Source organism: Microcaecilia unicolor, chromosome 9 (assembly GCF_901765095.1).
Source record: "Microcaecilia unicolor chromosome 9, aMicUni1.1, whole genome shotgun sequence".
Lineage (NCBI taxonomy): Eukaryota > Metazoa > Chordata > Amphibia > Gymnophiona > Siphonopidae > Microcaecilia > Microcaecilia unicolor.
Genome location: NC_044039.1, coordinates 121,918,558 through 121,932,655, shown reverse-complemented (window position 1 = coordinate 121,932,655; position 14,098 = coordinate 121,918,558). Strand labels below are relative to the sequence as shown.

The window sequence follows — 14,098 nt, the reverse complement described above, 5'->3', positions numbered from 1 at the left end:
GTGTGACATGGTTTGGCAGGTAGTTCACGGAAAGAATCCCCCCCCCCTCAAAAAAAACCAGCCAACACTACACAACACAACACAAAGGCTAGTGACAAAGAGCATGACACATAAGTACCCAGGGAAGTGATCAATCTGTTTTGATTACTTTCAGAAATATACTTAAAAATACATCCCTGCAGAAGCAGTTCCTAATATAATTTAAGGTAAGTGTATCTTTGCACTTTGGTTCTCCATTTCTTTCAAACTGGAAAGTTTTTATGCCAATAATTAGATGTAATTTGTGCACCAAAGATTTAGAGGTGCAGAACCTTTGAGTTTCTCTGAGGATTTTCCTCCCAGTATATACCTCTTCATTCTCTGTCAACTCCATTCTGGTCATTACTTTGACCAAGATACCTTTCATTCCCTGGTTCTATCACTATTGATCAGAAGACTTGATTATTGTAATATACTAAACCTAGGATGCTCTTCAGTCTAACTTGAAAAATAACTCCAGTCAATTTAAAATACGGCCATTGAACTCATTTGTCATGCACATAGGTTCGACTGCATCTCTCCTTTGTTCCAAAAATGTCACTGGCTCCCTGTTGAACAATGCATCATTTTCAAATGTCTTACTCTCAGTTTTAAAGCACAGATATTTGGCTTTCTCCCATACCTTGCCTCTCTAACCATTTCCTATTCCCTTCCCTGTCTCATCCGTTCTATTAATGATCATCGACTGGTGCTCCCTAATCCCAAATCTGCTTAGCTTGAATTCACTCATCATCATGCTTCTTTCTACTGGAATTCTCTCCCACTCCTTGCATGTTTGGAACTATCTTTCAAAAATTTTAAGATCGCCGCGAAAACCTGGCTATTTCAGCAAGCATTCACGCCCAATTAGGGAGCTGGAAGTCTTCCTCAGTCTCACTGCCCCATCTTTTTGTTTTATCCCCTGCCCCTCTTCTCTACACTGCTTCTCGTCCAATTTTCAGTCCCTCCTTTTCTCATATCCCCTCCTCCACCACCTGGGCTCTGCAGTCCTTCTCAAATTAATTATGTTTGGAGTGTTGTGATTGATTTGATCTCTTTCCTGTACAATAATTGTAGTTCCTTTCCAATCTAATTTATTTTGTTTCTTAGTCTGTAATCCATCAAGATCTGCAGGTTAGCTTGAGCAGTATAGTAAGTTTTAATAAACTATAAACTATTTTTTAGAAGTGGTCAGTAAACACTGCCATCGTAATAGGATTTTGACTGCCTTTTGAGTGAAGTGTTTAGTTGGTGCACAGAAAAACAAAATACCCACTTTACTTCTTCCCAGGACAGTAGCCTAGTCACATTGCACATGTAAGACCTGTATCTTGGTAACAAACACAAGCCAGGAGAGACATGGATCAGGGAGAGTGAGGAGTTAGATATGTTGAATGGGGAAACTAAGTTATTGTGTTCTCACAGATTTGTATACAAGGGAGAGCTGTACATAGGATGACAGAGAACACAACACACTGTGATGTTCCTATGAATGTGAGCTGTCAGGTCCAGCAGCTCCTAAAATAGCTACTTTGTCTATAGTATGTACTTCATTTCAAAGGAACTGAGGGCCTGCTGCTGAAAGGAAGTATGGGTGGGGGGGGGGGGGGGGGGTGACAGAAGATAGCTACTGGCTGCATGTTTTTCTTGTCCTTTTTCAGCATCCTCACTTCTTTTTGAGGTCCTCCATAACATGACCATGGTAATGCACAACATTCATCTGCCTAGTGATACGCAGTGGTGTGATACCTTAGGACAATAGCCATCTCAGCCTCATATGTGGAAAAATCTGGCTTTCTGTGAGCTGGACATGCTGTTTGGGTGTTGACACACACACACAAAAAGAGTACTTGTCCAGCTACACTTTTAAATATACTCAGATAGCCATTTACAAATGAGTCACTTCCTGGAAAAATTGGTGATTATTATCCAGGTGATATTTATTTTCTCTCTCTCTTTTTTTTTTTTTTTAATTTTGCCAATATACTTACTCAGATGGCTCATTGTACTTATCTATGGTGTCTATTGAGGTCAACGAGCAGAAAATGTCTCAAGTGTGATTTGGCCTCTTTAGGTGTATGTGTTTAGTAGGAAATTAGTGAAGTTCAGAGCCTAATCAGCCAGCTTGAATGAGCTAGTGTGATAAATGAAAACAGGTTACCTGAGGTATAGTTTGCCTGCTTTGTTTGGAGAGGCAAGGGGTATGAACAGTGCCTTTTTTGTGCCGGTATAGCGTACCGGTATCTTTTTTTAACCTTTCGAGCAGTGGCTTACTAAAAATCTCTGAATCGGCAGTGCAGTGCCTCGCGTCTGCAAAACAAGCAAATTGCCTCAGGCCTCCCCTCACTGTGTCCCGCCCTCCTTTGATATAACTTCCTACTTCTGCGAGGGCTGGACACAGTGAGGGAAGGCCCCAGGCGATCTGCTTGTTTTGCAGACATGAGGTGCAACCAATTCAGAGATTTTAAAAATGCAGGGGGCCGGGTGGCAGAGAGAAGGGGGCTGTCCAGGGAGCTGAGGGTAAGCAGGAGGGGACTGTGTCAGGGGGGCTGAAAATGGGGGGTCTCAGATGGGAGAAGGGGGCTGGCAGGCAGCGGGAGAAGGAGGATGGGCGTTTATTCCGCTCCTTAATTTGGCACCAGAGGGAGGTGCAGATAGGACATCAGAGGTTAACATCAGAGTGGTCTAGTGGTTAGGGTGGTGGACTTTGGTCCTGGGGAACTGAGGAACTGAGTTCGATTCCCACTTCAGGCACAGGCAGCTTCTTGTGACTCTGGGCAAGTCACTTAACCCTCCATTGCCCCATGTAAGCTGCATTGAGCCTGCCATGAGTGGGAAACTGCGGGGTACAAATGCAATAAAAAAATAAAATAAAATAAACTCAAGGAACTAGGGGGTCTGAATCTCTCGGACCTTAGACTATACAATGTAGCAGCCCTTATGAGATTTATTTTTGAAGGATTGTGGGAGTACACCGTTTTTCACCCCCAGGATGGATGGAAGAGTGGGGTCATCCATTATCCTTTATAAACCTCTTACATATGACTCCCAATAAATATCCTCTGGTTGCCTCCAAATTGGGTTTTCTTCAACCTTGGAGAAGGGTGTGGTGCTGGTGGCAAGGACGCCAGTGCAAAACCCCAGATGCCTCTCCTTTTCTGAGCCTCACAGGTAATGCTGTATTCCCAGCGGGCCTGGGATTTTCGGAATTCTGGAGATGGAGAATGGGGGGCTGTGTTAGAATTGGCTAGTTGCTTAAAAAGGGAGAGGACTCTTTTCTTACTTTTACCCAAGTCAAGGAGCGGAGGAGTTTTTCGAACCACCACATGTTGCCGTACCTCCAGGTGAGGCACTACTGGTCCACTTTGAAAACCAGGTTTGGTGCTGCCTGGACATATGGGGACCTGGACCTCATGCTTCTCCGCATACCTAACACATTGAACAGACTGTCTACTTGGTATAGGATCCTGAAAATAACCCTACCAATGGATGATATGGAGAAATTGGTGCAACACTGGAATGGGGATCTGGGCCTAGAGTATACACACCCCCAGCTCTGTACACTTTTCTCCACACTATATGAAATGATTAAATCAGTGGATCTGTGGGACACACGATACAAAATACTACATAGAGCCTACATCTCTAAGGCAAAGGGGGCTAAGATGGGACTCTGGCATAATGAATGTTGTAATAGGTATCACGCTGGTAAGGGACCCGCCTTCATACCTTTTTGGAATGTCCCACCCTCTCTCTTTGGAGCAAAGCATTCCCACTGCTTAATAAGGTAGTTCAAAAAGACCTAGAGTGGGACTACGCTACCTTACTTTTGGGAGATCAAACACCATTACTTACACAGTATCACACACAACCACAAAGGCGCTTTTTATACATATCCTTATTGTTGGTTCAGAAGACAATATTGCAGTTCTAGACATCTCCTGACAAGGTCCCCTATGATTGCTGGACCCTGAAAATATGAGAAGTGGGCAAGCATGAGGGGAAACTTTATTCCAAATCACTTAAACAAGATAACAGACAATATGCCTTGTTGTGAACACGCTTTTTGGAAATCTTAGACCTTTTGGAAACCAGGGTGTGGGAGGGGGAGGGGGTCCATTGAGTGAGTGGATGTATGCTTGTGGAATGTTAGAGGTTGCTTGTTGGGGATTATGATATGGGCATGTGTTGGCTTGAGGGGAGTGACTCTGAGTCGGAGGGCCTTTGATAAAAAGCCAGTATAGAGATGTATAATTGCTTCAATGTTCATTGATGAGTACAATCATTGTTTTCCGCATGTATTGCTTTTGTGTATTTTGATGACTGCATTCCATATAGTCTGTATTGACAACTGAAAACATAATAAAAAAAAATAAAGGGAGGAGGTTGGACAGGAGGAAGAACATGGACCTTAGGGGGAAGGATGAGGACACAGAGGGCAGAAACTGAACATGGGGGGGTGGGGGATAAGGACAGGGTACAGGGAGGGCACTGGATAGGACAGAAGGAATGATGATGGACATGAAGAGAGGAGAATGGACAAGAGATACTGAAGGCAGACTAGGGGTGTGGGTGGGGGGAGAGAGAAAGAGCAAAAGATGAATGTAATAGATTGGTGAGGCAAAATTTCCCTTCACTAAATCCATGTTGGCTTTGTCTTACTAATCCATGCTTATGTATATGCTCTGTAATTTTGTTCTTTAATGTTGCTGTTTTAACCAGGTCTTGGAGAGACACAGAATACCTACACCTGAAGAGATGATCAGATTGTGAATGTGAACACTTAATTTAACAATCTACAATTAAGACCAATGGAAACATTCGTAGTACCGGGGAGAGATAAATTTGTAGGATTAACTAACATGATATGATATACCTGAGGGCCAGAATGGGTTCTGGGACCAGCCACTGGGTTGTGTCCTTAGATCACCAGAATCCTACATCCTTACAATGAACCTGTTGGTGTGGAAGGGAGATTAACCTGGGTGGATGAGATACTCCAAAAAATTAGGTAGGCAAGCAAAAAGGAAGCAAAAATGCTCCTTGTGAAGGGGCACATCATGAAGGAGACCACTGAAAAGAAAGTCCCTAAAAAGGCTGAGTTGTCCCGGGTCAGACTAGAAAAATTAGCAAACAAAATAACATAACCAACTAAAACAAGCAGAGAAAAGCAAATGTAGGGCAACAAACTGAGACATAGTTCTAGTAATTCCGGGATTCGTGCAGCACACTGCTAACATCTGTGGTCATGTGACCAAGGTCAGATAGCAAACAGACATCCAGCTCCATCTCTCTGCACCCTGACCCCTGCAGAACACAGACACCCAGCTCTGTCTCCCCCTCCTGACAGGAGGACACCCAACTCTCCCTCCCCCACCCCGCAAAACACAACACACAGGCCCCTACTCTCACTTCCACTGCCCTACCTCACTCAACATAACAGCACAGACACTGTGGCTTCACCTCCCCTCAGCACATGGCACAGAAACCCAGCACTCTCTCTCTCTCCCTCCCCCCAGAAGTCCCAGCCTGTTGAGATTCACAAGCAGAGGAAAGGAGAGTGCTTATGCATCGAACTGCATCCTGCTCCTCTGCTGCTTTAGCGTTGAATGCAAAATTTGAACCACATGGTTCAAAGATTACATTCAGCACCACACAGCAGAAGAGAAGACTGCTGCCTGACATGCAGATGTTCTCCTTCCGCTTGTGATCAGAAGCCTAGATCGGGGTGGGGGTAGGGGGACACAAGTATGTGCATGCGTATGTGCGTCCACATGTCAGACGTATGTGGTGGGAGGGGAAGAGGAAAAGAGAACCAGATGCTGACCCTACCTGCTCCCTGCAGCTCCAGTTGAGCTACTTGCTGCTGTGGGTTTGTGCCAGCAAAACCTAGGTGCAAGGTCCAATTTTTTAGTCACCAAGGCAACCTGGCACCTGGGCTTTGTCAAGCTCTGTCCTAACCACATTACTTGCATGGCTACTGTAATTATCAAATGCTGTTGGGCCATCCCCTACAAAGTGATCATGCTATATTGTATGCAAAAGGACCACATACCCTATACCATCTTCTTTACAAAATAGCACAAAGTTTGCAATTGAAAAGAATATCAAAGCATAAAAACATACCAACAATATCCTAAAACATTAAATATAAACAGAAGTGTCCATCAACATAGCTCTTCCTATGGTGAGGCAGAGATATGGGCTCTCACAGATGGCATTATGTGCCATGGGACCCATACCTCTGCCACCAGTATCTCATCTGCAGAAACCAGCCTGTCAAAGTTGGTCCTCTGAAGTGGTCTTACGGGCAGCAACATCTATGGCAGGTATCTGTGAGTGTGGTGGTGATGTCTCTGGGGCCATATTAAACGAGGGGAGGGGGACAGGTTGGACCTCTCTCTTTGCTTCTTCTTCTTTTGCTTTTGACTGTGAATTGGAAGAGTTGGAAGAAGAGGAAGACTCTGAGTCTTTCAACTCTTCTGACTGTTGCTGAGAACCTTCTCCTTCTTCCTCCTCCTCCTCTATCCATGTTGGTGCCTGGCTTGGAGCATCTGCAGATATTTAAGGAATAAATGTTAGGCCACAGGTCAGATAATAGACATGGGGTATGGGTTACTATGCAGTGTAACTGCATGCACAGGTGTAACTCAGCCATAAACTGCAGTATGCACCTATAGTCTATACCAGTGGGCCAAATGGCACAATGCATACAACATCCCTATGTACATGTGCTGGTCCACTACATTAATATACAGGGTGGTCAGGGTCTTAAACAGGTGTATATGGCATGTAGATATGAGTTAGGAAATACAACATTGCCAAACACCAGATTTGCCACTTATCTATTACTTGTCTATAGTAATCAATTTAGCAACCTTGGCTAGGATTCAAGAAAATGTTGGTTTGTTTGAGGTAATTGGTATTTGTTTATTCTTTTGTCATCCATATACAGGGAAAATAATACTGTTTTAGGGTACAAATGCAATACATTGGTCTATAGTGGGATATAAGCACTTATGCGACCAAAGGCCACTCTGTACGTATTTGTAACACAAGTATCCCTATCAACTCTGAACTCTGACACAGCAAGGACACCTGTTTCAAACAGGGACCACCACATTCATATTATCCATACTACTCATTGCCTATGGTCTAAGGCTTCTATGCTGTCACCTTTGTTAACCTCCCTCTAATTCATTTATTAATTTCTGAGGCACACTGATCCACAGTGAGAACAGAGTCTTACCTCTGGCAGCACAGAACTGTTACCTGATGAGCTGCAGCAGAACAGATATGAGCCTCTGTATGGTACAATATTTGTCCTTTAGGGCCTTGGCCTCTTGTTTTACTCGAACCTTCCTGTAAGAACCAGAAAATGGTGTGTGGAATTTTGAACACTGTGTTTAGCTACACAGGTCAGGGCTCTCTGCCTCTGACAACAACTTCCCATCCAAATCCCTCTCCCTTGCTATGGTTCCCTATTATTTGTTAGGAACATTGCATCATCTCCATAAACTATGAATCCTGCAGTTTTCCTATAGCTATCTCTTTGCATTCGGTGTAATTAATCATAATCTTTTACTGCAACGACTCAGGGATATTGAACTTGAAGGTACTGTCTTGGTTCACTTCCTTCCTCCGGGATTGTACTTTTAGGGTTTGTAATTTAGAGGATCAATCAAATTCTTACCTGCTCTCCTGTGGTGTCTCTGGATTTCTTTAATATCTATTTGAGCCCTTTGGGCCATTTAATTCAATCCTTGGGATTCAGCACATACTTATAAGCAGATGACATTTTAATCCTTCATTATGTATCTGCCACTGTTCCTGATCTTTCCCCTTTGCAAATGTGCTTGGAGGAAATCTCTTCTTGGCTCCGAGAGCATCATTTGGTCTTAAACCCGCAAAAGACAACAGTATGTTGGCTTACAGGCCATGCCCCAATTCCTTCTATTATACCTATGTTGTCTGGCAGTCCTATACATCAAGCTGACCACTTTAGGGGTTCTGTTAGACTCTCACCTAACTTTCTCAAATCAAATTTCAGCACTTAAAGCGGATAAGAGGTATCCTTGATTTCAAAGAATTACTCATTTTGTTCCATGCATTTTTTTGTTCCCAGCTTGATTATTGCAACGTAGTATATGCTGGCCTTTCAAATTCAGAAATAAAATGATTGCAGACCCTTCAAAACACAGCAGTTCCTCTGCTGTGCCATGCAAGGTGCTCAGATCACATTATCCCACTCTTACTGAGGTTGCACTGGCTTCCCGTATACTTGAGGATTCAATTCCAAATCCTTAACTTGGCCCATAGAGCAGTACATACAGGTCTTCCTGATTATATGGCATCTTTGAACATCCCTTACACCACAGCCCATTGTTTGTGCTGCCTCAATGATCATCAGCTTGTCCTGCCAAATCCTAGGCAGGCATATTATGAAGTAACACGCAAAAGTGCTTTTTACTTCATGGCCCCATTTCTTTGGAATAGCCTTCCCCTGCATATTAGAGCTGAACCCTTTTGAAAGCTTTTAAGGTGGTACTGAAAATCTATTTTTTTCACCAAATTTAATTTATACCATGTTACTGTTGTGCAGAGCAGTAATGCCAGACGAGCATGCGGAAGTATCAGTTGAATGTTTTCTGGTATGAATGGTTTCTTTCCTTTTATTAACTGATTTATTAATTCTTATTATAAATTTTATACATTTTTTCTACATCGCTTTGATTTGTTAAAAAAGAAAAGCGATTCATCAAGCTGTAATGAACATAGGCATAAACATAATGGACTAAATTCTATATATCACACCTAAAAAATCAGCGCTAAAACTAAATATACCTGGGAGCATTCTATAAAGTCTGCCGAAATTTAGACACACTTTATAGAATAAGCTTAAATTTCCACACGGTTTGTAGAATATGACAAGCGCCCATCCACACAACTAAATTTAGTTGCAGGCAGTTACACCAAATAAAACTTGTATAAATGCCGATGCCTAAATAAGGCACGGGACTGGGTGTATCCTACAACAATGTGCATAGATTTTAGAAATGCCCACGATCCACCCTTTCCATGTCCACGGCCACACCCACTTTTCAACTATGCAACTTAGAATTTATGTGCATCACGCTATAGAATATGCTTAGACAGTTCTGCATGTAAATTCTAATTAATGCCAATTCGTGTCAATAATTGCTTAAGTGGCAATTATAGGTGCTGATTGACTTGTTAACTCCAATCTTCAGGTATTCCGGACGATTTTAACGACAGGTTACAGATCATTAACAGCATATCAGCAATTTCATGTGTGACTTCTTTCAGTACCCTAGGGTACATACCATCCGGTTCAGGTGCTTTACTACTCTCTAATTTGTCAATTTGGCTGAGTACATCTTCCAGGTTCACCAAGATTTCTTTCAGTTCCTCCGCATCATCACTCTTGAAAAACATATTTGGTACAGGTAGATCTCTATCAGTTGTACTATAATTTTGCTGATAATTGTCAATGCAAATCTCTTACATTTTCTTCCATAAAAGCAAAAGCAAAGAATTCATTCAGTCTCTCCACAATGACCTTGTGATCCCTGAGTGCCCCTTTTGCTCCTTGACGATCTAATGGTCCCACAGATTCCCTCACAGGCAAGTTTCTTTTCATATTCTCTTTTAGCCTTCTTTTACAGTTCTTTGCATCTAACTTGCCAGTGCTTATGCTGTTTCTTGGATCTTTTTTCCATCCTTTTAAGGATATTCTTTTGGTTCTAATAGCCTCTTTCGCTTCACCTTTTTACCATGCTGGCTGTCATTTGCTCTTTTTCCACCTTTGTTAATAGGGAGATTACATCCAGTCTGGGCTTCCAAGATGGTATTTTTAAACAGTGTCCATGCTTGTTTTAAAGTCCTAACCATTGTGGTTAGGACTCTAGTGGACCAATCCTTTTAGCTTCTTTTTAATCATTTTACCACAGTAGATTTCCTTAGTGACTAAGGTTCTCTCAAGGTGCATCACTATCTATATCCTCATCAGAAGAAATTGCACAATGTGATATCCACCAGTAATCTTTCTCAGGAGTAACCTCCACAATAAGGAACTCCCTCAGAGAGGTTACACCTATCTCAAGATTACCTCTACCTCAGGAAGCAGCTGTACGCTTTTAATATATGTGGCAAATAACTGTCTAATTACTCTACATCTGGACTAACTTGTTGCACACCCTGTAACTAAAACCAGTTCCTCATAATTTATGCAACAGTACGTATAATTTGCCTTCAATTTAATCCCATGATTTTGTACTGCCCAGCTTATCTATTTATTTATTACATTTGTACCCTGCGCTTTCCCACTCAAAGCAGGTTCAATGCGGCATACATAGTAATAGGGGTTACAGAGTATTGCAAGAGAAAATATAAGTTAGGTATATTAGAATAATGAAAGAGAGGGGGGATGGGATACGGGATAAGCATAGGGAATTATGGTGGGAGAAGTAGTCTGGGTCATTGTCGTTGTCTCCTGGATATGTGTTGGGTAGATGTCTATACTGCTCATTTTCAAAGCACATAGACTTACAAAGGTGCATATAACCTATGCAACTTTGTAAGTCTAGGTGCTTTGAAAAGGAATCTCTATATGTCTCAATTGCACTTGCCCCCCTCAGCTGCCTATTACAATGTTTCACTATATTGTGCTGATATTAAGAGCATCAAATCTGTTATTTGTATGTTTTAATTTGTGCCTATTAAGGTGTTTCATTTGTATTGTGATAACATCATGAGTCATATCTGTGTTATATGAATGTGCTTTCCATGCTGCCTATTATTATGGATCTTCTGTTAAGTCCTTGATACAGAAAGATAAAAGTGCAATAAATGCTTATTCTTTCACTGCAAAACAATTTTCTAATACTATTGCCAACAAATTAGCTATTCTTTTTATCTAGTTCCTTTGGCACTGTTGCTCCTTCTCCCACCTCAGATAAAGCGAATGATACATACCTGTAGCAGGTGTTCTCCAAGGACAGCAGGCTGATTGTTCTCATGACTGGGTTGACGTCCACGGCAGCCCCCACCAACCGGAAGAAAACTTCACGGGCGGTCCCGCACGCAGGGCACGCCCACCGCGCATGCGCGGCCGTCTTCCCGCCCGTGCGCGACCGTTCCCGCTCAGTTGAATGACAAGCAAAAATTATGAAACGCAATTCCAAAGGGGAGGAGGAAGGGTAGGTGAGAACAATCAGCCTGCTGTCCTCGGAGAACACCTGCTACAGGTATGTATCATTCGCTTTCTCCGAGGACAAGCAGGCTGCTTGTTCTCACGACTGGGGTATCCCTAGCTCTCAGGCTCACTTAAAACAAGAACCCAGGTCAATGGAACCTCGCAACGGCGAGGGTATAACAGAAATTGACCTACGAAGAACAACTAACTGAGAGTGCAGCCTGACCAGAATAAATTCGGGTCCTGGAGGGTGGAGTTGGATTTACACCCCAAACAGATTCTGCAGCACCGACTGCCCGAACCGACTGTCGCGTCGGAGGCAGTAATGTGATGTGAATGTGTGGACAGATGATCACGTCGCAGCCTTGCAAATCTCTTCAATAGTGGCTGACTTCAAGTGAGCCACCGACACTGCCATGGCTCTAACACTATGAGCCGTGACATGACCCTCAAGAGCCAGCTCAACCTGGGCATAAGTGAAGGAAATGCAATCTGCTAGCCAATTGGAGATGGTGCGTTTCCCGACAGCGACCCCTTTCCTATTGGGGTCGAAAGAAACAAACAATTGGGCGGACTGTCTGTGGGGCTGTGTCCGCTCCAAGTAGAAGGCCAATGCTCTTTTGCAGTCCAATGTGTGCAACTGACGTTCAGCAGGGCGGGTATGCGGCCTGGGAAAGAATGTTGGCAAGACAATTGACTGGTTAAGATGGAACTCCGACACCACCTTTGGCACAAACTTAGGGTGAGTGCGGAGGACTACTCTGTTGTGATGAAATTTTGTATACGGAGCATGAGCTACTACTACTACTACTACTATTTAACATTTCTAGAGCGCTACAAAGTGTACGCAGCGCTGTACAAACACAGAAGAAAGACAGTCCCTGCTCAAAGAGCTTACAATCTAATAGACAAAAAGTAAAGCATTTAAATTTAAAATATTTAAGCAGTCAAGCACAAGAGAACAGTCACAGAAGGACAGAAGATGTTGAAGGGTGGTCAGTGTGATTAGGTGTAACTCTGGTTGGAGTAGTGGGAGAAGGTGATAGAAGAATAGAAATGGGTGAGGTAAAGTAATGAGTGGGTTGATAGGGAGGTTATATAAGACATGTCACTCTAGGGGTGGGTGGGTAGAGGGGTAGGGTGGGTGGAAGCAGGAGAAGGTATTCTCTGCAGCCTATCTGTGAGATGGAAAATGCTCTCTGAAGCTGCTGCTATAAGTTGTTAGTTTTCTCTCCCTGAAAGAGATCCAAGCCACACCCACGAAGTTCAAACTGTCAGTGGGGAGGGTGAGGGGAGGAAATGGCAGTGCTTGATGAAAAAGAGAGCTCAGTTTGATAGGAGATATACTATAGGATGTCATTCTGAGGCCAGGCTAAGTCTAAAGCAGGAGAAGGTATTCTCTGCAGCCTATCTGTGAGATGGAAAATGCTCTCTGAAGCTGCTGCTATAAGTTGTTAGTTTTCTCTCCCTGAAAGAGATCCAAGCCACACCCACGAAGTTCAAACTGTCAGTGGGGAGGGTGAGGGGAGGAAATGGCAGTGCTTGATGAAAAAGAGAGCTCAGTTTGATAGGAGATATACTATAGGATGTCATTCTGAGGCCAGGCTAAGTCTAAAGCAGGAGAAGGTATTCTCTGCAGCCTATCTGTGAGATGGAAAATGCTCTCTGAAGCTGCTGCTATAAGTTGTTAGTTTTCTCTCCCTGAAAGAGATCCAAGCCACACCCACGAAGTTCAAACTGTCAGTGGGGAGGGTGAGGAGAGGAAATGGCAGTGCTTGATGAAAAAGAGAGCTCAGTTTGATAGGAGATATACTATAGGATGTCATTCTGAGGCCAGGCTAAGTCTAAAGCAGGAGAATGTATTCTCTGCAGCCTATCTGTGAGATGGAAAATGCTCTCTGAAGCTGCTGCTATAAGTTGTTAGTTTTCTCTCCCTGAAAGAGATCCAAGCCACACCCACGAAGTTCAAACTGTCAGTGGGGAGGGTGAGGGGAGGAAATGGCAGTGCTTGATGAAAAAGAGAGCTCAGTTTGATAGGAGATATACTATAGGTTGTCATTCTGAGGCCAGGCTAAGTCTAAAGCAGGAGAAGGTATTCTCTGCAGCCTATCTGTGAGATGGAAAATCTGTGAGATGGAAAAGCTACCAGGGCTTGAAGCTCACTGACCCTACGAGCTGAAGTAACTGCCACCAAGAAAATGACCTTCCAGGTCAAGTACTTCAGATGGCAGGAATTCAGTGGCTCAAAAGGAGGTTTCATCAGCTGGGTGAGGACGACGTTGAGATCCCATGACACTGCCGGAGGCTTGACAGGGGGCCTTGACAAAAGCAAGCCTCTCATGAATCGAACGACTAAAGGCTCTCCAGAGATGGCTTTACCCTCTACACGGTAATGGTAAGCACTAATCGCACTAAGGTGATTCCTTACTGAGTTGGTCTTGAGGCCAGACTCTGATAAGTGCAGAAGGTATTCAAGCAGGTTCTGTGCAGGGCAAGAACGAGGTTCTAGGGCCTTGCTCTCACACCAAACGACAAACCTCCTCCACTTGAAAAAGTAACTCTTTTTAGTGGAATCCTTCCTAGAGGCAAGCAAGACACGGGAGACACCCTCAGACAAACCCAACGAAGCAAAATCTACGCCCTCAACATCCAGGCCGTGAGAGCCAGAGACTGGAGGTTGGGGTGCAGAAGCGCTCCGTCGTTCTGCGAAATGAGGGTCGGAAAACACTCCAATCTCCACGGGTCTTCGGAGGACAACTCCAGAAGAAGAGGGAACCAAATCTGACGGGGCCAAAAAGGCGCTATCAGAATCATGGTGCTGTGGTCTTGCTTGAGCTTCAGTAAGGTCTTCCCCACCAAAGGTAT

The 14,098-nt window shown here is 43.6% G+C and overlaps 1 protein-coding gene across 6 annotated transcripts in view; it reads right to left on the bottom strand.

The window, feature by feature from the left end:
- Positions 1-14,098, bottom strand: part of GPHN (gephyrin) — a 907,672-nt gene that overhangs the window by 491,074 nt on the left and 402,500 nt on the right. For 3 of the 6 annotated variants that reach the window (XM_030213888.1, XM_030213889.1, XM_030213891.1), the window contains exon 4: positions 7,291-7,380. The exons of the other annotated variants lie outside the window; for them this stretch is intronic. In XM_030213888.1, coding sequence (XP_030069748.1) covers positions 7,291-7,380 — 90 coding nt within the window. The remainder of the gene's footprint in view (positions 1-7,290; positions 7,381-14,098) is intronic. 6 annotated transcript variants of the gene reach the window in all.